Below are 23,938 nucleotides of genomic sequence, written 5' to 3'. Positions count from 1 at the left end.
CTGTTCCACAGATGGCGCTAATGCAAAATAATAAATGTTAATTCTAAAAAGTGATATTGGATAATTCCTGAAGGTACACTAGTGTTCCGCGGCGCAGTGGTTGAACACCACTGCTTCGTTTGACTTTATCTTGAAAGCATCAACTAGCTTTATGTATATAGCAGCCATGTCCTCATTAGAGCTCCTCATTCTGTCTCCGCAGACACTCAGCAACAACACCACCAGAAAGATAGCGCTATCTATCCGCCGTCCCGGACCCCCCCCCCCCCCCCCCCCCCTCGGGCATTCTAATCTTTTAATTGAATCTTTTGTAATTAGAATGAAACAACTCCGGACTTCCATCACAGGGAACATGATCAGGTTCCCGAATGTGTCAGCGGTCAGAGGAAGCCGTTTGTGGTCGGCCGATGGACGCGTTATCTAAGGATGCGTCGTCGTCTCGCTCCAAAATAATAAACGTTGCAGAAAAAAAATTGGAGCTGTAGGACGGCGTTTTTTTGGCGGCACAGAAACACGCTTCCCCTTCCCGTGACCCTGGAGAACCGCTAAGCGTAATTGCCTCATTCTTCTAAGCAAATGAACATTGACGGAGAGGGCATTGGTCGGCTCGGTCCGCCCCCCAAATGGCTTCCCCGGCAGTTGACTAATTCAGTTCTCATTGACGTACGAGTGAATCAGTGTCTGTTATTTTACGTGTAAGGCATCCCGGATGGAGTATAAGGCACTTAGGGGGCATTACGCAATCCAAAGGGTCCCATTTGACAAGGAAATCTGTATCCTCGGACTAACCTTTGACATTGGGGTCTCCTTCTGGTGAACAAAAAACGACTACAAACTTGCTACAGGACTAGCGCTAGTGACATATTTAGCACCAGGACCGTAGAAGACATGTTTTTAACGGGAGGTGAAGTGGTTATTTCGGGGCGTGGCATCCCCGAGCCAGACTGCGGGTGCAGCTGGAGCCGCTTCCAACGTCAATTCATCAGGAATTCACCGATGAGGACAATGAGGGGCAACTACTTGGGTAAAGAGAGGCATTAATGGCTCCTCATGGCGGCCGGCCTTGTTTACAAAAGGTTACTGGGTTGAGAGCTGAAACGTTACACCACAGCGGCCTCCGCTACTCCACTCCCTTACCCCCGGGGGCAGATTCTCTGGACTTTTTTTTTTTTTAGCTCTTTGATTTTCTGGAACAAAGAAGTACACAAAATGTATTTCTGGAATCTAACGGGGTAAGTTCTGGAATAAAAAAACATCAAATTTTAATGGATGCCTGATTGATTCAATAAACATTTCATCTTGTTATCATCAGGACCCCCCCCCCTCACTTCACTAAGCAGAGTAGGTTGGAGTCCCGTCCCCCCGTCCCCCCCCGACAGGGCATCTGTCTTCATTAAAGCTGAGCCAGTGTGCATGACAGCCACTGAAACGCTGGTGTCTTCACGATTAATGAAGACAAATGACCCAAACCCCCCCACACACCCCCCAACCTTACAACCTCAGGCAGTGAAAAGGAACAAAAAAGCAGAAGAATGGACAAAAAAAAAAAAAATGAAAAATGATCAGGGGTCCAATTCTGCATCCATGTTTAGCTAACTGCTGTCTTCCAATAGTATATTTTTCCCACTTCCTTCCCACTTCCTTCCCACTTATCCCACCATCACGCATGGTCTCTGACACGGCAACAGTACCCCCCCCCCATTGGAAGTACATACAACAGGGGGCCCCAGGAAAAAAAAATACCACTCGTATCTTCACCGTGCAAAAACTCATTTCTGCATTTGTGATTTATTCATCCATTTTCTCATTGAATAATTCATCTGCTTATTAATTCATGGCTCGGTGTTGGGCTCCACAAGAATATCATTATCCATCTTGTATCCAAAAGCGTAAACAAACCTTCGACCTTTTCGACGCCGCGGTGGGCTATGTTCAACTTTTATCATCTGTAATATCGAGCACGGGGGGGGGGGGTTCGTTTGTCATTAAGATTTCATGAGAACCGCATCAGAAACCTTCTTTCTTGTGTCGAGACCACGTTAGGAATACACACACATATATATACACACACTAGGAATACACACACACACACACACAGCATATCATATCATAGCAGAGTTTCTCTCAGATGGCTGAGCAGCTCAAAGCAGCTGTGGGAAGAGGAGGCTCTTCCTGTGCTGCTCTGTAGCCCCTGACAGCAGCCCCTCGGCCCAACCCCGAGGGGTAAACAAGCCCGCTGTGGAAGACAGCAAAGTATGGACTCCAAGTGTGTGTCTGTGTGTGTGTGTGTGTGTGAAGTACAGAACGAAAAAAAAAAAAAACGGTTGTCATGTGAGAAAACCAGAGAAGATGCCACTCACACTGAACGCTGGCACTGCCCGTCCAAGCGAAGGGGTCCAGCCCCGCGAAGAAGGGGCTCGCCTTCCGCAGCATGCACGCGCCGCGGCTGGTGACATCATAGAGCTGACGGGGGCCCATTCCCAACGCCTCCATGCAGTCGAACATGGTACCCCCCCCCCAACACCCTTCAGGAAAAAAAATCTTTCTACAAGCCCTCAGTCTCGGTCCCCCCACCACCGCCCCCCTCCCGACGTCAGAGACTGCAACGATCTGCGGCAACACCTCGCCGCCTGGAAATGCTGCCTTCAATGTCCCGTGGGGGTTTATGTCCGCCTGTCAGTCACTCTCAGACTTGGACTCGTTCGGATCTGGTCCCAGTCTGGCTGAGCTGTAGTGACCGTGACTCGGTGGTCTCCCCCCCCCAACCGCCTCTGGGTGTTGCTGCTCCCCGTCTGCTGTAACAGACCTAAATAACAGCCTCTCGCTGCTCTCCCCGAGACCCAGACACGGCGGAGTGAACCAACTGCTTCGGCATGACGCTCACAGAGGGGGGAGGAGAGAGCGCTAGAATGCCAGAAAGGGGAGGGGAGAGGAGGGGAGGACTGACTGGGGGCCGGGCCAGGAGAAGAGCCGATCTGGTTAGAAGAAAAACTTTATTCCCGTTCTAGTCTTGTCGTTTTGTGGCAGCCTCTTTTTGTCTTTCATATATCGCAAACGCCCCCCCCCCCAAAAAAAAAAAAAAAAAAATTAAAAATTTAAAAACACAAACAGATCTCACCCCCGTCTCCTCAGATCTGGTGCCTACCCATCTTTTCATCGCACCTCCCCCAGTTACCCCTGTAACTATGAGCCCCCCCCCCCCCCCCCCCCCCACACACACACACACCCGTCTCTAATCATAACCATATTAAACTCCTGAGTGTGTGAGAAAGAGAGAAACAACATTGTGGTTGAACCCACAACCAGATGCCCCCCCCCCCAGGTTGATAATGGAACGTTGCCTTGCGGTGCATTTATACAGACAATCCAATCTCTTCATCCCAGCTATTCCCTCACAGGGATATTCCATCAATAAGGAGTTCGCCGACCATAAATAAGTACCAAGGGACATACACCGTCATACAATGCCTTCGATTTGTGCTCCTCACATTCATCTCCCCCCTGTCAGATCGGTACAAGTGGTACGGCCCAGCAGGCAAAAAAGACACAATTTCCTGTCAATCTGTGCTGCTGGCTAAGGCTCTCCATAAACACAGAGTGCATTCTCTTCCCCCGACCCGCCCCCCCCCTCCTCTTCCTCTGCTTAACACTTCACTCTTTTTCCTGTCTCGCACTTTCACGTCTTTATATTAGTTTTTAAGAAAATGCTTAGAATTATGAAATTATGTTGATGGGTTATTGTGATAAACTGATAGCATCAAAAGGGAGTCAAACATCACACCAGGTCACACGCTTCTTTTTGGCAACAAACAGTAAACAACATGAGTAGTTTTTATACGGTTCCTCATACAGACGTTAGGTCATAAAGAGGACGCAGCAATAACAGCAACAATAGGACAGCCATGGCAGAAGACAAACACCATGTATCTATTAAAGATGGCTCCAAAGCTTCCTTTGCTTCTATCTGCACTTTCTCCACCTCCAACAACAGGTCCTGGATCAGATTCACATTAAATAATCACCACCATGAGTCACATTTTTATGATCCATACGCTCTGTTCTCACACTCATCTTTCATCCCCTTCCTGCCTTTTCTTTTTTTTTTTTTTTTTTTTTTTTTTCCTAGCAGCTCGTTTCACAGCATCCTGGAAAATGGGACTAAGTCATTCCCTGGTGGCCACGTGTTTAGTGGAATATCAGGATTTGTTTGCCGGGACTGCCGATGAGCTGCAACGTTGTCCACGTATGGGAAGTCTGTAAGCATTTTTTTTTTTTTTTTTTGGCGGGGGGGATTTGTGGAGTCAGTTTAGACCAGGGGTCTCAAACATGCGGCCCGCGGGCCAAATGTGGCCCGCAGGACACTAGTTTGAGGCCCCCGCCTTGATATGAAAGTTTAATGTTAGTTTGATATGGATGCTGTATGGTATCATGTACCCAGAAAAAATGATTACGTTTGATTCATGTTCATGTTAAAGGTTAAATAACTGTTAATAGTTATCCTCCCTATCCGTGTGGAAGTGGTAAGTTTTTGGCTATTTAAGTTGAAAGGAAACAACTTGGAGGCTACCGTTTAGGTGGCTAGCTCTCTAGTTTGCGAGTTAGCATGTGTCTCAAACACACGGCCCGCGGGCCAAATGTGGTCCGCAGGACACTAGTTTGAGGCCCCCGCCTCGATATGAAAGTTTAATGTCAGTGCGGCCCGCGCAAGTTTGATATGGATGCTGTATGGTATCATGTACCCAGAAAAAAATTATTACGTTTGATTCATGTTCATGTTAAAGGTTAAATAACTGTTAATAGTTATCCTCACTATCCGTGTGGAAGTGGTAAGTTTTTGAGTTCTATTTAAGTTGAAAGGAAATAACTTGAAGGCTACCTTTTAGGTCGCTAGCTCTCTAGTTTGCGAGTTAGCATGTGTCTCAAGACCCTGCAGTTGCGCAATATGTTGTAAATAAAAAGAGTATAAATGTGACTATAGTCGTGTTTTGTCATGTCTACAGGGCTCTAATAATGCTTTGTTCATTTTAATATGAAAAAAATCATTTGTCTACCCACCAACTATATGTGCTTTCTTAAGTTTTTATTATTATTATTATTATATTTATTTATTACTGATTGATTGATTTTCTTTACTCTTGATCTTATTTTATGTAGAAAAATAAGAATAAAGATATTTGAGCTTTTCTTGTAGAAAATCAGAACCAAAGCAAAGTTTATTCATTTTTCTGTTTTTAATAAATGCGTTTTTTTTTTTTTTTTTTGAAAACCTGATGTGGCCCCCAGGTAAATGGAGTTTGAGACCCCTGGTTTAGACATCTAATTTACACATACTCACACATTCTGCTGCTGACCTAGGCCTGTCCCTGCCTTGCCTCCCTCCTCCCCTTCCTTCCCCGGCCGGAGAGATTGAACTCAAGAAGAAACCCCCACTGGGCCACTAACCCCCCCAAAAAAACTTATCTTGCCCTGGTTCCTTACTTTCTGGCTCACAAGTTGCTCTCTGTTGCCCCCCCCACCATTCCAACGAGTTACCCGTGGCCAGTTTTATCCAGACTTGATGATTTATTTTGGTACACAAAGTTCTACTCTTTTGTTTCTGGGGTCTGGAGTTTCATTTCCAGGCCGACCGTGTGACGTCTAAGCTTCAGTTCCCAGTATTTGTGATACGATTTCATACCAATCACGTGTCACCAGACCCGGCACCCTTATGGTATACACCTGAGTCAGAGACCCAGAAAGTCAGGCTTTACTACTGTCTGGCGCTCTGATGCCGATTACAGATAAGACGTATACAACACATTGTTGCCACTTCCTGTGTACGCGCTCATTGAGGTTCCAGCCAAGCGGTCAACAACACAGTGGTGTGTGAAGCCTTAAACCGGGGCTTCTTTTGACGGCACAGCACTGAAACGGATCGGCAGCCATAATGGAGACACTGAACACCAGCAGAACCATATTCTCAACTAAGTAACCAGACTTTTTTAGCTCTTCTTGCACAACCTCAGCGTTCTTCCTCGTCACATCCATCAACGTGCAGACGGTCTTACACATGTTCAGGTTTGACATCTCATCCCTTTGAGTCATTTACCTCAGTCGCAGTATATCTCGGGGAGATATCGCATATGTCAGCTAACACGGAAATGGGCACAAAAATGGAAGAATTATGACAAAATGTCACAAGCTAGCCCCCAACCTTGGACTTAGCACGGCGCTACTTTTCACATTACACTGGTCTACAAGCTAAATGCTTCCGCTAATAAATATTTATTACATAAAATATTTTGTTTTTATTTGTGTAGTGTAGTGGACAGAGAAATTTCATGAACTTTTGCATCAGAATTTCTTCCGAGGCAGATCATTATAAGCAGCTGGTGGCAAACCTCGGCTGCAATATGTCACTTTTTGCATCCCCAAGGGAATTTAGTTGTTTTAACTCATCACAATAAATGAGAGATTTAGCCACTTTTATCTCAGACGCCTTGGACTTAGCACGGCGCTACTTTTCACATTACACTAGCTTACAAGCTAAATGCTTCCGGAACTAAAGTAGCGACATTTGTCTTGGTTTAGATCGCTAATAAAGAGTTATTACATACATTTTTTATTTGTGGAGTCTTGTGGACAGAGAAATTTCATGAAAAGTAGCAGACATTTGCATCAGAATTTCTTCCAAGGCAGATCATTATAAGCAGCTGGTGGCAAACCTCGGCTGCAATATGTCACATTTTGCATTCCCAAGGGAATTTAGTTTTTTTAAGCGATACTCGGGTTTGTTTTTCATAACATATTCAATCACCTGATGTCTTAAGATATTTCTGGTGAATTTCTTCACAGGAAGTGCAACTTAAATGTCGAAGATTAAGTAAAATCGCCCAAATCTGTTATAATAAATGCTGATTAATTTTGATGGAAAACAATCAAATCGTGAAATATCTTGAATACATTAGCTAACCAGTAATTCAGTTCATCTTATCACAATAAATGAGAGATTTAGCCACTTTTATCTCAGAAGCCTTGGACTTAGCACGGCGCTACTTTTCACATTACACTGGTCTACAAGCTAAATGCTTCCGGAACTAAAGTAGCGACATTTGTCTTGGTTTAGATCGCTAATAAAGAGTTATTACATCAATTTTTATTTGTGGAGTGTAGTGGACAGAGACATTTCATGAACTTTTGCATCAGAATTTCTTCCAAGGCAGATCATTATAAGCAGCTGGTGGCAAACCTCGCCTGCAATATGTCACTTTCTGCATTCCCAAGGGAATTTAGTTTTTTTAAGCGATACTTGGGTTTGTATTTCATAAGATAAAATCACCTGATGTCTTAAGATATTTCTGGTGAATTTCTTCACAGGAAGTGTAACTTAAATATCGAAGATTAAGTAAAATCGCCCAAATCTATTAAATAATATCTAATAAAGAGTTATTACATCAATTTTTATTTGTGGAGTGTAGTGGACAGAGAAATTTCATGAACTTTTGCATCCGAATTTCTTCCGAGGCAGATCATTATAAGCAGCTGGTGGCAAACCTCGGCTGCAATATGTCACTTTTTGCATTCCCAAGGGAATTTTGTTGTTTTAAGCGATACTTGGGTTTGTTTTTCATAAGATATTCAATCACCTGATGTCTTGAGATATTTCTTGACAGGAAGTGCAATTTAATGATCAAAGATTAACTTAGACTTGCCCAAATCTATTATAGATTTTGATGTAAAACAATCAAATGGTGAAAATATCTTGAATACATTAGCTCACCAGTAATTCAGTTCATCTTATCACAATAAATGAGAGATTTAGAACCTTTTATCTCAGAAGCCTTGGACTTAGCATGGCGCTACTTTTCACATTACACTGGTCTATAAGCTAAATGTTTCCGGAACTAAAGTAGCGACATCGGTTTAGATCGCTAATAAAGAGTTATTACATAAAATATTTTGTTTTTATTTGTGTAGTGTAGTGGACAGAGAAATTTCATGAACTTTTGCATCAGAATTTCTTCCAAGGCAGATCATTATAAGCAGCTGGTGGCAAACCTCGCCTGCAATATGTCACTTTCTGCATTCCCAAGGGAATTTAGTTTTTTTAAGCGATACTTGGGTTTGTATTTCATAAGATAAAATCACCTGATGTCTTAAGATATTTCTGGTGAATTTCTTCACAGGAAGTGTAACTTAAATATCGAAGATTAAGTAAAATCGCCCAAATCTATTAAATAATATCTAATAAAGAGTTATTACATCAATTTTTATTTGTGTAGTGTAGTGGACAGAGAAATTTCATGAACTTTTGCATCAGAATTTCTTCCGAGGCGGATCATTATAAGCAGCTGGTGGCAAACCTCGGCTGCAATATGTCACTTTTTGCATTCCCAATGGAATTTTGTTTTTTTAAGCGATACTGGGGTTTGTTTTTCATAACATATTCAATCACCTGATGTGATTAAGATATTTCTTGACAGAAAGTGCAATTTAATGATCAAAGATTAACTTAGACTTGCCCAAATCTATTATAGATTTTGATGTAAAACAATCAAATGGTGAAAATACCTTGAATACATTAGCTCACCAGTAATTCAGTTCATCTTATCACAACAAATGAGAGATTTAGCCACGTTTATCTCAGAAGCGGATCCAGTCGTTATCATCGCTGGACATCTTTCAACTTCTTTTCTCTCTCTGTGGCTGCGCTGTCGTGATGTTTTGCTACTTGTGCTATGCGGTATAAAAAAAAAAAAAAACTACTTTCATAGTTAGGTCCAAAAAAAACAATCCTGCCTTTTTCACGTAGGAACGACTTGAGTCTCAGTTTTTGCTTTCCGAGAGCGAACCTCTCCCGGTTTGAATAGTAGCCCCTTTATCTACGTAAGTCATCTTGTCAAGGCTGGAGCACAATTTGTAGCCTTTGCTTTAGCAGCAACCTTAGCCCACTTTTCTCTCTCCAAAGCGGGCATAAGCGCCCTCAAAGTTTCTGTAAGTTTCCAGAACTTAGGGCGATTGGCTGCAACTTGAAAAAAGGGATAAGAAGAGGAAATCCGAGGGGAAGGCTCCGCGGAGAGGGAGCGGAGAGAGCGAAGCGAGGGTAAGGGAACTTCAGAGTGCGTAAGCCACCAGGGTTTAGGTTGGATATCATCGGAGAAGCAGATCCAGCACGGACTATCCATTTCACAAAAAAAAAACCTCCCGGGTGCTTAAATTGTCAGGAAAACAAAAGAGGTTGTTCTCCGCGGTGCTGCTTTATTTGGTGAACGGCGAGCAGCGCTGGTTAGAACCAGAACTAGAAGAGCAACGTGAGGGGAATTTCTCCCCAAATAGGAGCCTCAACGAGCTGTCATCTCGCGACCGGTGGCGGCCCGGGGAGATGAAAGCCGGGATGTCAGACGATGCCGGATTGTTTATGAAAGGCGAGGAGGCAGCGGCGTCACTGATAGATCAAGGACGATGAGCGCTACCGAATCTGTCACCGACACAAGAGCACACAAATGGACCAGAGCTAGCATGGCTAATTTACTGTGTCGATCGTGGCTGCCGGAGCGCCGATGACGGGAGGCAGATGGCTCTTTTATTTCTTAGGAAGATTTGGCCCTCGTTTTAAATGGGGTCCAATTAGCGGAAAGTCTGCATCCGATATGACTTGCGGTGATCAAGCGGCTGACAAACGGAGGTCATATATAGTTGATCGTATTTTCACTTTTTTTTTCATATATCTCTGCTGAAAAAAATCCCTGGTGGCATGATCCATGATCCATCCATCCATCATCCATGTCCACCCTGGACTGGTCGCGAGCCAATCACAGGGAACAACAATTCCCACTCACATTCATACCTATGGACAATTTGGAGTCGCCAATTAACCTAGCATGTTTTTCGGAATGTGGGAGGAAACCGGAATACCCGCAGAAAACCCACAAACGCTCAGGGAGAACATTCCCACATTCCGATTCCGATCAAATGTGAAACCATGTCATCAATCTTGATTTCCGGCCACATGATCGGATCGGGACATCCCTACTAACAGTCATCCGAGTCGAAAGATAAGGCATCCTTTGATGAAGCGATGAATAATCAAATACAGTAAACCTCGGATATATCGGAAATTCGCTCACAACGGACAGATAAAAAAGAACCGATTTTTCTGTAATGCATTTCCAATAAAAATTCATTGCATATATCGGATTTTTTATAACGGATTCCGCCTATTTCGGACAAAATCTCCAGTCCCGTTCCAATGCATTTCCATTAAATTTCCCTCGGATGGCCGCATCGTGGCGCTCCGAAGCTAGCTGACATTCTGAGACGTTTTAAAGCAGAGGACATTTTTAATGCCGACGAAACTGGGTTATTCTGGCAAATGCTGCCGGAAAACACCCTGGGATTTATTGAATGAGATCTTAACCTCACTATTGGAAATAACGTAGGCCTGACGGGCGTAACAGGGCCTAGCTTAATTAACAATTTGTTATGCTCAGAGTCCGATAAAGTTCAATTCTCATTACCTTACGTCTCTTTTCATTGCCCAGTCCAGGTACATTGGAAACATAGTCAAGGAAGTGCCTTTTTATAACGGATAAAATCCCATTTACGCATATACCGGATATAAATCCGATATATGCGTAAAACGGACATTTTCCGACATACGCATATAACGGATTTCGCTTATATCGGACAAAACCAGTGGGAACAATTGAATCCGATATATCCGAGGTTTACTGTAGTATGTTATCTTTAAATCAATATAGAAATGTTCAATCTTCAGTGTAATCACGCTGTACTTTCTGTAGCGGGATTAGCGCCGTTAGCACGCCACGTTCCCCATGACGACAGACGGTCCATTTTTTATGCAGCCTCTCCTCCTTTGTATCTCTGCGGGGGATCTCCGATCGCTCCGTGTGCTCAAAGCTAACAGCTGCTCCCAAGTGTAAACAATGGAGCCGGCGGGAAGCTACAAAGGTCACAACATGAACATCCATAGCTGCACACTTGATTAAGAGGTCTTTAAGGCACAAAAAACAATTAGAAAGTAATAAATAAAGTACTATTAAACTATTAAAAACGCTGACATAGAGCTCGCATAACTAGCTAGCACTTGGGCGGCGCCATCTTGAAAACATGAGACATTAAATCCAGTCTATATCGATATGAACCATATGCTAGTTTTTGATACGTCAGTTAACTAAATACAAAAATCATTTACATTTTATAAACGGCGGGAGCTCGGCTAACTTTTCTAATGCATGTTTTGCTACAAAATTCCTCCCAAAAAAATTCGACATAATGTGGCAAACAGGCCGGAATCGCGCTGTGTGTCCGTCGACGGTTAGGATGGAAGAATAAATTTGCCTCTCATCCTTATTTCACTCACAACTTGTAAACAGCGGCACTAGCATGCTTTGCTAAACTAAGCTAGCTTCCATTCAAACTCCGTAAAAATGGAGCATTATAATCAATTTCAAATATTTTGGAGAAAAATATTTCAACGTTTACAGATCATCTTGTCGTCTTTTCCCTTCAACGTTGCCCTCTGATAAATCTCATAAATCACCAAACGCCACCATGACGGACAGCTGTCGTCTAGGATGGAGTGACGGAAAAGGATGCGTGTCCCGGAGCGGCGTACTCGGGAAAAGCGAAGTGACAAAACAGTTTGCAGGACGATCACACAGGGGTTAAAGGTCATCCCGGCTTGTCGGAGAAGCTTACATGGAAGCGGCGGCTACTGAAGTTGAGGTCATTGTTTGATCCCAAACACACATAGTCCAGAAAATAAAATACGGTAGTTTATAAAATAAATTACCCGCAAAAAATGCGACTTATACTCCAGTGCGACTTGTGTTTATTTTTTTTCTACCTGATTATGCATTTTTGCATAAATCATTATACTCCGGAGCGACTTACCCGCGAATTACCCACAAAAAATGCGACTTGTGAATGTTTTTTTCCGACCTAATTATGTATTTTTGGCCTTGTACAACATATAGTCCAGAAAAACTGTAGTTTATAAAACAAATTACCTGCAAAAAATGCGACTTATGTATGTTTTTTTCTACCTAATTATGTATTTTTGGCCTTGTGCGACTTATAGTCCAGAAAAAACTGTAGTTTATAAAATAAATTACCCGCAAAAAATGCGACTTATACTCCAGTGCGACTTGTGTATATTTTTTTTCTACCTGATTATGCATTTTTGCATAAATCATTATACTCCGGAGCGACTTACCCGCGAATTACCCACAAAAAATGCGACTTATGAATGTTTTTTTCCGACCTAATTATGTATTTTTGGCCTTGTGCGACTTATAGTCCAGAAAAAACTGTAGTTTATAAAACAAATTACCTGCAAAAAATGCGACTTATGTATGTTTTTTTCTACCTAATTATGTATTTTTGGCCTTGTACAACATATAGTCCAGAAAAACTGTAGTTTATAAAACAAATTACCTGCAAAAAATGCGACTTATGTATGTTTTTTTTCTACCTAATTATGTATTTTTGGCCTTGTACGACATATAGTCCAGAAAAAACTGTAGTTTATAAAATAAATTACCCGCAAAAAATGCGACTTATACTCCAGTGCGACTTGTGTATATTTTTTTTCTACCTGATTATGCATTTTTGCATAAATCATTATACTCCGGAGCGACTTACCCGCGAATTACCCACAAAAAATGCGACTTATGAATGTTTTTTTCCTACCTAATTATGTATTTTTTTGCCTTGTGCGACTTATAGTCCAGAAAAAACTGTAGTTTATAAAACAAATTACCTGCAAAAAATGCGACTTATGTATGTTTTTTTCTACCTAATTATGTATTTTTGGCCTTGTGCGACTTATAGTCCAGAAAAAACTGTAGTTTATAAAACAAATTACCTGCAAAAAATGCGACTTATGTATGTTTTTTTCTACCTAATTATGTATTTTTGGCCTTGTACGACATATAGTCCAGAAAAAACAGTAGTTTATAAACAAATTACCCGCAAAAAATGCGACTTATGAATGTTTTTTTCTACCTAATTATGTATTTTTGGCCTTGTGCGACTTATAGTCCAGAAAAAACTGTAGCTTATAAAACAAATTACCTACAAAAAATGCGACTTTGTATGTTTTTTTTCTACCTAATTATGTATTTTTGGCCTTGTGCGACTTATAGTCCAGAAAAAACAGTAGTTTATAAACAAATTACCCGCAAAAAATGCGACTTATGTATGTTTTTTTCTACCTAATTATGTATTTTTGGCCTTGTGCGACTTATAGTCCAGAAAAAACTGTAGTTTATAAAACAAATTACCTGCAAAAAATGCGACTTATGTATGTTTTTTTCTACCTAATTATGTATTTTTGGCCTTGTACGACTTATAGTCCAGAAAAACTGCAGTTTATAAAACAAATTACCTGCAAAAAATGCGACTTATGTATGTTTTTTTCTACCTAATTATGTATTTTTGGCCTTGTACGACATATAGTCCAGAAAAAACAGTAGTTTATAAACAAATTACCCGCAAAAAATGCGACTTATGTATGTTTTTTTCTACCTAATTATGTATTTTTGGCCTTGTGCGACTTATAGTCCAGAAAAAACAGTAGTTTATAAACAAATTACCCGCAAAAAATGCGACTTATGTATGTTTTTTTCTACCTAATTATGTATTTTTGGCCTTGTGCGACTTATAGTCCAGAAAAAACTGTAGTTTATAAAACAAATTACCTGCAAAAAATGCGACTTATGTATGTTTTTTTCTACCTAATTATGTATTTTTGGCCTTGTACAACATATAGTCCAGAAAAACTGTAGTTTATAAAACAAATTACCTGCAAAAAATGCGACTTATGTATGTTTTTTTTCTACCTAATTATGTATTTTTGGCCTTGTACGACATATAGTCCAGAAAAAACTGTAGTTTATAAAATAAATTACCCGCAAAAAATGCGACTTATACTCCAGTGCGACTTGTGTATATTTTTTTTCTACCTGATTATGCATTTTTGCATAAATCATTATACTCCGGAGCGACTTACCCGCGAATTACCCACAAAAAATGCGACTTATGAATGTTTTTTTCCTACCTAATTATGTATTTTTTTGCCTTGTGCGACTTATAGTCCAGAAAAAACTGTAGTTTATAAAACAAATTACCTGCAAAAAATGCGACTTATGTATGTTTTTTTCTACCTAATTATGTATTTTTGGCCTTGTGCGACTTATAGTCCAGAAAAAACTGTAGTTTATAAAACAAATTACCTGCAAAAAATGCGACTTATGTATGTTTTTTTCTACCTAATTATGTATTTTTGGCCTTGTACGACATATAGTCCAGAAAAAACAGTAGTTTATAAACAAATTACCCGCAAAAAATGCGACTTATGAATGTTTTTTTCTACCTAATTATGTATTTTTGGCCTTGTGCGACTTATAGTCCAGAAAAAACTGTAGCTTATAAAACAAATTACCTACAAAAAATGCGACTTTGTATGTTTTTTTTCTACCTAATTATGTATTTTTGGCCTTGTGCGACTTATAGTCCAGAAAAAACAGTAGTTTATAAACAAATTACCCGCAAAAAATGCGACTTATGTATGTTTTTTTCTACCTAATTATGTATTTTTGGCCTTGTGCGACTTATAGTCCAGAAAAAACTGTAGTTTATAAAACAAATTACCTGCAAAAAATGCGACTTATGTATGTTTTTTTCTACCTAATTATGTATTTTTGGCCTTGTACGACTTATAGTCCAGAAAAACTGCAGTTTATAAAACAAATTACCTGCAAAAAATGCGACTTATGTATGTTTTTTTCTACCTAATTATGTATTTTTGGCCTTGTACGACATATAGTCCAGAAAAAACAGTAGTTTATAAACAAATTACCCGCAAAAAATGCGACTTATGTATGTTTTTTTCTACCTAATTATGTATTTTTGGCCTTGTGCGACTTATAGTCCAGAAAAAACAGTAGTTTATAAACAAATTACCCGCAAAAAATGCGACTTATGTATGTTTTTTTCTACCTAATTATGTATTTTTGGCCTTGTACGACATATAGTCCAGAAAAAACAGTAGTTTATAAACAAATTACCCGCAAAAAATGCGACTTATGTATGTTTTTTTCTACCTAATTATGTATTTTTGGCCTTGTGCGACTTATAGTCCAGAAAAAACTGTAGTTTATAAAATAAATTACCTGCAAAAAATGCGACTTATGTATGTTTTTTTCTACCTAATTATGTATTTTTGGCCTTGTACGACATATAGTCCAGAAAAAACAGTAGTTTATAAACAAATTACCCGCAAAAAATGCGACTTATGAATGTTTTTTTCTACCTAATTATGTATTTTTGGCCTTGTGCGACTTATAGTCCAGAAAAAACTGTAGCTTATAAAACAAATTACCTACAAAAAATGCGACTTTGTATGTTTTTTTTCTACCTAATTATGTATTTTTGGCCTTGTGCGACTTATAGTCCAGAAAAAACAGTAGTTTATAAACAAATTACCCGCAAAAAATGCGACTTATGTATGTTTTTTTCTACCTAATTATGTATTTTTGGCCTTGTGCGACTTATAGTCCAGAAAAAACTGTAGTTTATAAAACAAATTACCTGCAAAAAATGCGACTTATGTATGTTTTTTTCTACCTAATTATGTATTTTTGGCCTTGTACGACTTATAGTCCAGAAAAACTGCAGTTTATAAAACAAATTACCTGCAAAAAATGCGACTTATGTATGTTTTTTTCTACCTAATTATGTATTTTTGGCCTTGTGCGACTTATAGTCCAGAAAAAACTGTAGTTTATAAAACAAATTACCCGCAAAAAATGCGACTTATGTATGTTTTTTTCTACCTAATTATGTATTTTTGGCCTTGTACAACATATAGTCCAGAAAAACTGTAGTTTATAAAACAAATTACCTGCAAAAAATGCGACTTATGTATGTTTTGTATGTATGTGTGCTCTCAAAAACGCACACACGCAATATACTGTACTATGTACATCCACTAAAACACTTCCCCCTTTCACCAGAGGAGGCGCAATCGAGCAAGTTCATTTTACCACAAGCCCCAACAAGCCAGTCATTCCATTGTATTAACGTTTTCTACTCCGCCCAGCAACATTTTCAGAAATAAAACCTGACATGGGGCTTTTAATACTTGAAGCGGAGACCTCAAAGTTCAGACTTGGCCGCAACCCGGAAGGAAAAATGACCGAACAGCTTTTCAAAACATCCCCGTGGCTGGCTCGCAGGCCACGGCACCGCGGCTCCGATAGGCAACAGCTTAGCGAGGTGTTTCACTGGCTCAGCGGCGATGTTATCTCATAGTAAGTGGCCTTAATGGGCTTCCAACTGTTTGTTTGAAAGACTCCCGTAATGACAGGGATGAACCGATACTGGACTCCGCCGCGGCACGCAAGGAAAAGACTCTCATGGATGAACAAACTCCTTTCCTGGCTATTAAGCGCTTTTTGATGAATGAAGTCTACCTTAGTCCGGCACCGTTTAAACATGACACCGGGCTATCTCTCACAAAGTCCACCTAAGTTATCCCAATTAAATCCCAAATTTATGCTACAATGTTGCCTTGGTTTGCATCCACCCGCCTGGTTAATGGCGCATAACACATAACAAGCTGTTGTATTTGTCTTTGGTTTGTTTATGCCCAAGACTTAAGACTTAAGACCAGGGGTCTCAAACTCAATTTACCTGGGGGCCACTGGAGCTAGGGTCTGGGCAAGGCTGGGCCGCATCAGGTTTTCCAAAAAAAACAAACAACGCATTTATTAAAATCTGAAAAATATATAAATTTTTTCAATGTTTTTGTTCCGATTTTCTACAATAAAAGTTCTGATAAAACATTCCACTGTTCCCAATTATCTTAATTTTTATTTTTCTGCACAAAATAAGATGAAAATAAATAAACAAATCAAGAATAAAGAAAATCTATAAATCAGTAATAAATAAATATAATAATAATAATAAAAATTTAATAAAAATATAATAAAAACCACATATAGTTGGTGGGTAGACAAATGATTTTTTTCATATTAAAATGAACAAAGCATTATTAGAGCCCTGTAGACATGACAAAACACGACTATAGTCACATTTATACTTTTTATTTACATACATTACATTACATTTACATTTACATATTGCGCAACTGCGGGGTCTTGAGACACATGCTAACTCGCAAACTAGAGAGCTAGCGACCTAAACGGTAGCCTCCGAGTTATTTCCTTTCAACTTAAATAGCCAAAAACTTACCACTTCCACACGGATAGGGAGGATAACTATTAACAGTTATTTAACCTTTAACATGAACATGAATCAAACATAATCATTTTTTCTGGGTACATGATACCATACAGCATCCATATCAAACTAACATTAAACTTTCATATCAAGGCGGGGGCCTCAAACTGGTGTCCTGCGGGCCAATTATACACCGAGCTATGAAACTAGGAAAGAATGCAGTAGTATTTGCTGCACACACAAAAGTATCTGCAGCTCAACTCCCTTTATATTGTGGAAGGTATTTTCACAATCTGGCCCACAGACGCTTCTGACAACAATGAGCAGGCTTGTTAAGGCGACTTCTGGTGAAGAAGCAGAAAGAGAAAAAAAAAAAAAAAAAAACAGGGCCTGGGAAATATCCAAAGCTAAGCTTTTGTTCTGTGCACTGACGTTTAATGACACTACTCTAAGCAAAGTGACTTGGAACATTCCTTGCTACAGGTTAACACAGTGTCTCAAACACGCGGCCCGCGGGCCAAATGTGGCCCGCAGGACACTAGTTTGAGGCCCCCGCCTTGATATGAAAGTTTAATGTTAGTTTGATATGGATGCTGTATGGTATCATGTACCCAGAAAAAAGTATTACGTTTGATTCATGTTCATGTTAAAGGTTAAATAACTGTTAATAGTTATCCTCCCTATCCGTGTGGAAGTGGTAAGTTTTGGGCTATTTAAGTTGAAAGGAAATAACTCGGAGGCTACCGTTTAGGTCGCTAGCTCTCTAGTTTGCGAGTTAGCATGTGTCTCAAACACACGGCCCGCGGGCCAAATGTGACCCGCAGGACACCAGTTTGAGGCCCCCGCCTTGATATGAAAGTTTAATGTTAGTTTGATATGGATGCTGTATGGTATCATGTACCCAGAAAAAATGATTACGTTTGATTCATGTTCATGTTAAAGGTTAAATAACTGTTAATAGTTATCCTCCCTATCCGTGTGGAAGTGGTAAGTTTTTAGTTTGCTATTTAAGTAGAAAGGAAATAACTCGGAGGCTACCGTTTAGGTGGCTAGCTCTCTAGTTTGCGAGTTAGCATGTGTCTCGAGACGCTGCGGTTGCGCAATATGTTGTAAATAAAAAGAGTATAAATGTGACTATAGTCGTGTTTTGTCATGTCTACAGGGCTCTAATAATGCTTTGTTCATTTTAATCTGAAAAAAATCATTTGTCTACCCACCAACTATATGTGCTTTCTTAAGTTTTTATTATTTGCCCTTTTATTATTATTATTATAATATTTATTTATTTATTACTGATTGATTGATTTTTTTGTTTATTTATTTTTCAGCATGTAAGAGCTGAAGTGAAGCTAATTACCACATCCTGACTTCAACTTTGACCCCGGCCTTATTTAAGCTTTACTAGACAGCTTAGTCCAAATAGCAATGCTTCTATCTGGAGCGAGTGGTTGTTTTTAGTTTGATACTTGTTTTTGTCCAAAAAAAAAAAAAAAAAAAAGACTCCCCTGTGTCAGTGGACCGGGATTTCAGTCTACATCAAGAGGGGGGTCGGCTTTAGTTTTTGGATGAAAGACATTCTGTGTGAGTCCAGTGGAGAGAGTGGGAAGGAATGGTGTCTCTGTTAAGTGTGGATCTGCATGTTTCCCTAGCAGGGTGTGTTCTTGGATTCCACCGCACTAGGACATCACCCCCAGGTGCTCTCTCTCTCTCTCTCTTTCTCTCTCTTTCTCTCTCGTTCTCTGTATTCCTTCTCTCTTGTTCAAGTTCTGTGAAAATACCTTAAGGATTAGGTGGGCAGTGTCTGCAAAGAGGGGGGGTGAGGTAGTGATTGACGGCTGAAAGACTGGAGAGGTGCTCAGGCATGCTGTGGTTGAGGGGGCGGGGGTTTGCGGGGTGGTATGCACACTAACTGGATCGGCGGAGTGGGGGCTCAGCTGTTGCCACTCACACCCATACAGACCCATCCACTCTACCACCACCTGCTACTGTAATCAAATGCAATTTCTATTAATTCCCCTAAAAGTAACGCAGCAGATGTTGCTAATGATGCTAACATGAACTAGCATTACGTGCGCGCACAGGTGAGCTCCTCAAGATTGCTGACAAGCTCCTCTTTGTGCTCCACGTCCCGTACGTCATCCAGACCTGACACTACAGAGGACAAACAGCGCCTCCTGTGGTCATGTTTAGAATGACAGCCCCGAATCACATAACAGGAAGTGTGTGAATGAGAAGAAAGTGGCAGAAATGTGTGGTTCCGATTTGAATTTGTGAATAATAATAATAATTATTATTATTATTATAATTATTATTATTAGATTATTATAATAATTATTAGAACTATTATTATTATAATTATTATATTAATGCTAATTATTATATTAATTATATATAATATTATTGCTATATTTGCATATTTTACATAATAATAATATAATAATTATTATTTTAATTTTATTGTAATTATTATAATATTTTATTATTTTTAAAATATTTAAATATAAATATAAAATAATAAATAATAATAGCAGATTGCGTGACAATTTTACAGATACAATAATACCAGGTGGACTGTTACGTGTAAAATATATAGTCTGCCCCCCCCCCCCCCCCCCCCCATAAATTTTGTCATATCAATGCGGCCCGCGAGTCAAAAAGTTTGCCCGCCCCTGCGCTATATGCTAACCGCAGGGATTGATGAAAGTGGAATTTTTCCTCATGGTTTCCGACCCTCAACTTTTCCATTTCTACTCAATTGCATGTAATGAGCTGCAATTTAGCATATTTTCCTCTTCCCAGTTCCAAATTGTCGAAATGAACGGCGGCCGTGTCGTCGGGTTGAGAGTGGAAAAAACGAAAGACAAAACGGAGGAAAAGATGAAGAAAGAACTTACAGAGCGCAGCCATCTCTTTGGGCAGGTCAGCACCGAATCTCCCAAAAAGGCTGCTGTTGGCCAGGAGGTCAAAGGGGGAGTGGCTTCTGATGGAGTTGAAGGCGAAGGGGTAGACAGCAGGTGGGAAGGGGGTCATGTGACCCACCTGCTGCTCCCTGTTGGTAGCCATGGCGATGAATCACCGGCGGGGCCCCACCGTCACCAATGAAAATCCCCGCGTATCCTCTTGTAGGCTCTCAGGATGTGGGAGAAGGATGAGTAAGGATGGAGGCCTCGCTCGTTTAGTCGGAGAACAACAAAGTCCTCTTGAGTGGAAACATCCAGTTCACGTTTCTGGGAAAAAAAAAAAAAACGGAAAAAGATTATTATTCCATATTAAACCACATAAAACACAAGTATAAGTCCTTCTGATTGGCATGAACATGATACACGGGAGGTTCCTGTTGGGACCACAAACATGTTCCTTGACCCGAGACCCTTCATCCATCCTCACTCTGGGACGGGGAAAAGTTGACGTGCGGTTATAATGCAAGAAGATTGCGCAAACCTCATAAGAACAGGTATGAGGAAAAAACAGTGAGAAGATACGCGAGACCGGACTAGATCAGGACAGGTTTGGAAAAGAAGTTCTAAGACACATTAGCAAAAGTTGTGGGGGGGTGGGGGGGCAAAGAGTGTGCTCTTGTTCCTTCAGTTTTGAAGAGCTTCCAGACTTCTGCTACTGATTCCAGGCGATGCCATATGACTTAAATCAGCAGAACTCTGCTATAAAGAGCTCCTCTGTTCCTGCTGCCAGCCTAGCACAGCAGCCTGCTTCGCTCTCCCGTCCCTCTGACGCCCCCCCCCACCGGACCAGAGGCCCGAACACGGGGTCCGCTGCACGCGGGTGGGGGAAGGGGTGTCAGAAAAATGAGATCCACTGATTGTCGGTAATGACAGAAGCGATCTTCTAAACGTCAATTATGGACCAGGAAGCGGTTATGCTGCATGGCTGATTGTTCATACAAGACGGTGAAAAAGCCCTAGTAAAGCCTCCCGTGTTCTTTTTCATGTTTTTGCAGACCGCTCCCCCCGGTGTGATTTTATGAGTGGGTGGTGTGATGAGGGTGTTTTTCAAAATGCGGCTTTGAAAAAAAAAAAAAAAAAAAAAAAAAAAAAGAGCACAGACAAGAATTTGATACTGCTGTGGCTTGTGGAATTGAAGGGATGGTGATGCGTTGGGTGTAAATTAGGGGTCTCAAACTCAATTTACTTGGGGGCCACTGGAGCTCGGGTCTGGGTGAGACTGGGTCGCATCAGGTTTTCCAAAAAAAAAAAAAAAAAAAACGCATTTATTAAAAACAAAAAAATTTAAAAAACTTAAAAAAAAAATATTTCTACAATAAAAGCTCTGATAAAACATTCCACTGTTCTCAAATATCTTAATTTTTATTTTTCTACACAAAATAAGATGAAAAATAAATAAACAAATCAAGAATAAAGAAAATCAATCAATCAGTAATAAATACATAAATATAATAATAATAATAAAACGGCAAAAAAAACTTAGAAACAAACAAAAAGAAAAAAAAGACAAATGATTATTTTCATATTAAAATGAACAAAGCATTATTAGAGCCCTGTAGACATGACAAAACACGACTATAGTCACATTTATACTCTTTTTATTTACAACATATTGCGCAACTGCAGGGTCTCGAGACACATGCTAACTCGCAAACTAGAGAGCTAGCCACCTCAACGGCAGCCTTCGAGTTATTTCCTTTCAACTTAAATCACCAAAAACTTACCACTTCCACACGGATAGGGAGGATAACTATTAACAGTTATTTAACCTTTAACATGAACATGAATCAAACAGTAATAATTTTTTCTGGGTACATGATACCATACAGCATCCATATCAAACTAACATTAAACTTTCATATCAAGGCGGGGGGCCTCAAAGTAGTGTCGTGCGGGCCACATTCGGCCCGCGGGCCGCGTGTTTGAGACCCCTGGTGTAAACAATCTAAATGACATCTGAAGCTGAGGAGCAGCACTTAAAAAGTACAGTACCAAAGTCTGGGCACTGGGGGGCACTGTGAAGCGGCGCCGTGCCCTGATTACAAAAACGTCCAACAGGTCTGAAATACACACACACATGCAATCAAGCCTTTGGAAAGAAAAAAAAAATACATGCATGTGAACAAACACACACACACACACACACACACACACTTCTCACCCTTGCGTCTTTTCCAGGGTTCTGGCTCCATCCTTCTCTCTTTCAACAGAGCCAGCTAATTACACCCTACTGCTGCAGGCAGCTTCAAACCGCCACTAATTTAGAGTTCCATTACAGTAAACTGTTCCACATGTGCATCCAGGACCCGGGCAGGCTCGGGTGACCACGTTTCAGGAAGGAACAGCCCTCGATCGGCACCAACCCCCCATCCTGCCATCTTTCTTTTTTTTTCCATTCCTCGTCTATAATCACCGTTCCTATAGTCGACCCACAACCGTGTCTCTATGCATTGTGGAACAGCTTGTGGCGAGACCCCGTGGGTCGGCTGGTCCACACGCCTGGTCCACAAACAAAGAAAAACATGACAGAGACGATGCAGCGAGCCTAAAGGGACGAGACGCATCGCGAGTGATGGCGAATCAAAAGTGTGCGCATGATGCGTTTGGCCCATTTGGGTCTGATGCCGTCTTAAAAGGCAGAAAAATGTGCCTGAGTTGCTGAGAGGAAGGAGCAGGATGGAGGCTTTTGTGTTCTCACAGGAGTAAACAAGAGTGTATTGATCCATCTATTCATTCGCTATTGCAGCCATGAATACAAAAGAGTTCGAAGCTACTGAAGATACTCGGAGAATGCAAACTTAGCACAATTAACCACATGGAAGCAAATGACCTCGTAAAGAAGCAGAGAGAAAGCGGTTTTAAAATAGAAAACAGTAAATTTTACTCTCCCCGTGCACAATAATGAATTAATAAAAAAAAAAAAAAAGATGGCGCCAGTGTTTTTTAATGAGCCACATCAGTCCGCAAGCTTTTTTAAAGAGCCATTTATGTTTTATGTCGGGTCCTGTGGTAGGCTCGCTTCGCCAGTCCGTCTGGAGCTATAAGAGGGGAATTCGGAGTGACCTCATCCCGTGTTGGCTGAGGCCAAACGGGCATAGAAGACCTCCGCACTTCCCCCTCGGCTCAAAGGCACACGGGAGGCATCAGAGCCGGTTGTGCCGTCGAGGAGGCGCAGCGACGCCGCCGATGGGAGGGTTTTCCAGGCGACTGCGGGGACTTTCCATCCCTGGCCGACTGCTGCAAAGTCTCTGACCTCTCGCTGTGTAGTTCACTGCGCTACGACAGCCACCGTGATTAGACTCCAGATTATATGACAATGTTAGCAAGACCAAACGCCGAGTTTAGCAAATGCATCAAGCCAGTCATTTAGAGACGGCACGCTTAGATGACAACAAGAACACAACAACCATGTAGTTGAAACAAAAAGCAAAGAGAAACAAGAATGAAGCAAGCAGGGGTCTCAAACACGCGGCCCGCGGGCCAAATGTGGCCCGCAGGACACTAGTTTGAGGCCCCCGCCTTGATATGAAAGTTTGATATGGATGCTGTATGGTATCATGTACCCAGAAAAAATGATTACGTTTGATTCATGTTCATGTTAAAGGTTAAATAACTGTTAATAGTTATCCTCCCTATCCGTGTGGAAGTGGTAAGTTTTTGGCTATTTAAGTTGAAAGGAAATAACTTGAAGGCTACCGTTTAGGTGGCTAGCTCTCTAGTTTGCGAGTTAG

At 40.8% G+C, this 23,938-nt stretch overlaps 1 protein-coding gene across 5 annotated transcripts in view; it reads right to left on the bottom strand.

Moving 5' to 3' along the window:
- LOC131136564 (retinoic acid receptor gamma-A) overlaps positions 1 to 23,938 on the bottom strand; it is a 66,073-nt gene that overhangs the window by 20,730 nt on the left and 21,405 nt on the right. For 4 of the 5 annotated variants that reach the window (XM_058083562.1, XM_058083564.1, XM_058083565.1 and 1 more), the window contains one exon: positions 20,142 to 20,474. In XM_058083562.1, coding sequence (XP_057939545.1) covers positions 20,142 to 20,310 — 169 coding nt within the window. In that variant the 5' untranslated portion in view covers positions 20,311 to 20,474. Of the gene's footprint in view, positions 1 to 2,360; positions 2,864 to 20,141; positions 20,475 to 23,938 lie in introns of those variants that run through there. The other variant, XM_058083567.1, reaches the window with a different exon arrangement.

This window comes from Doryrhamphus excisus, chromosome 10 (assembly GCF_030265055.1).
Source record: "Doryrhamphus excisus isolate RoL2022-K1 chromosome 10, RoL_Dexc_1.0, whole genome shotgun sequence".
In the NCBI taxonomy this organism is placed as follows: Eukaryota; Metazoa; Chordata; class Actinopteri; order Syngnathiformes; family Syngnathidae; genus Doryrhamphus; species Doryrhamphus excisus.
This window is presented reverse-complemented; position numbering and strand designations above follow the sequence as displayed.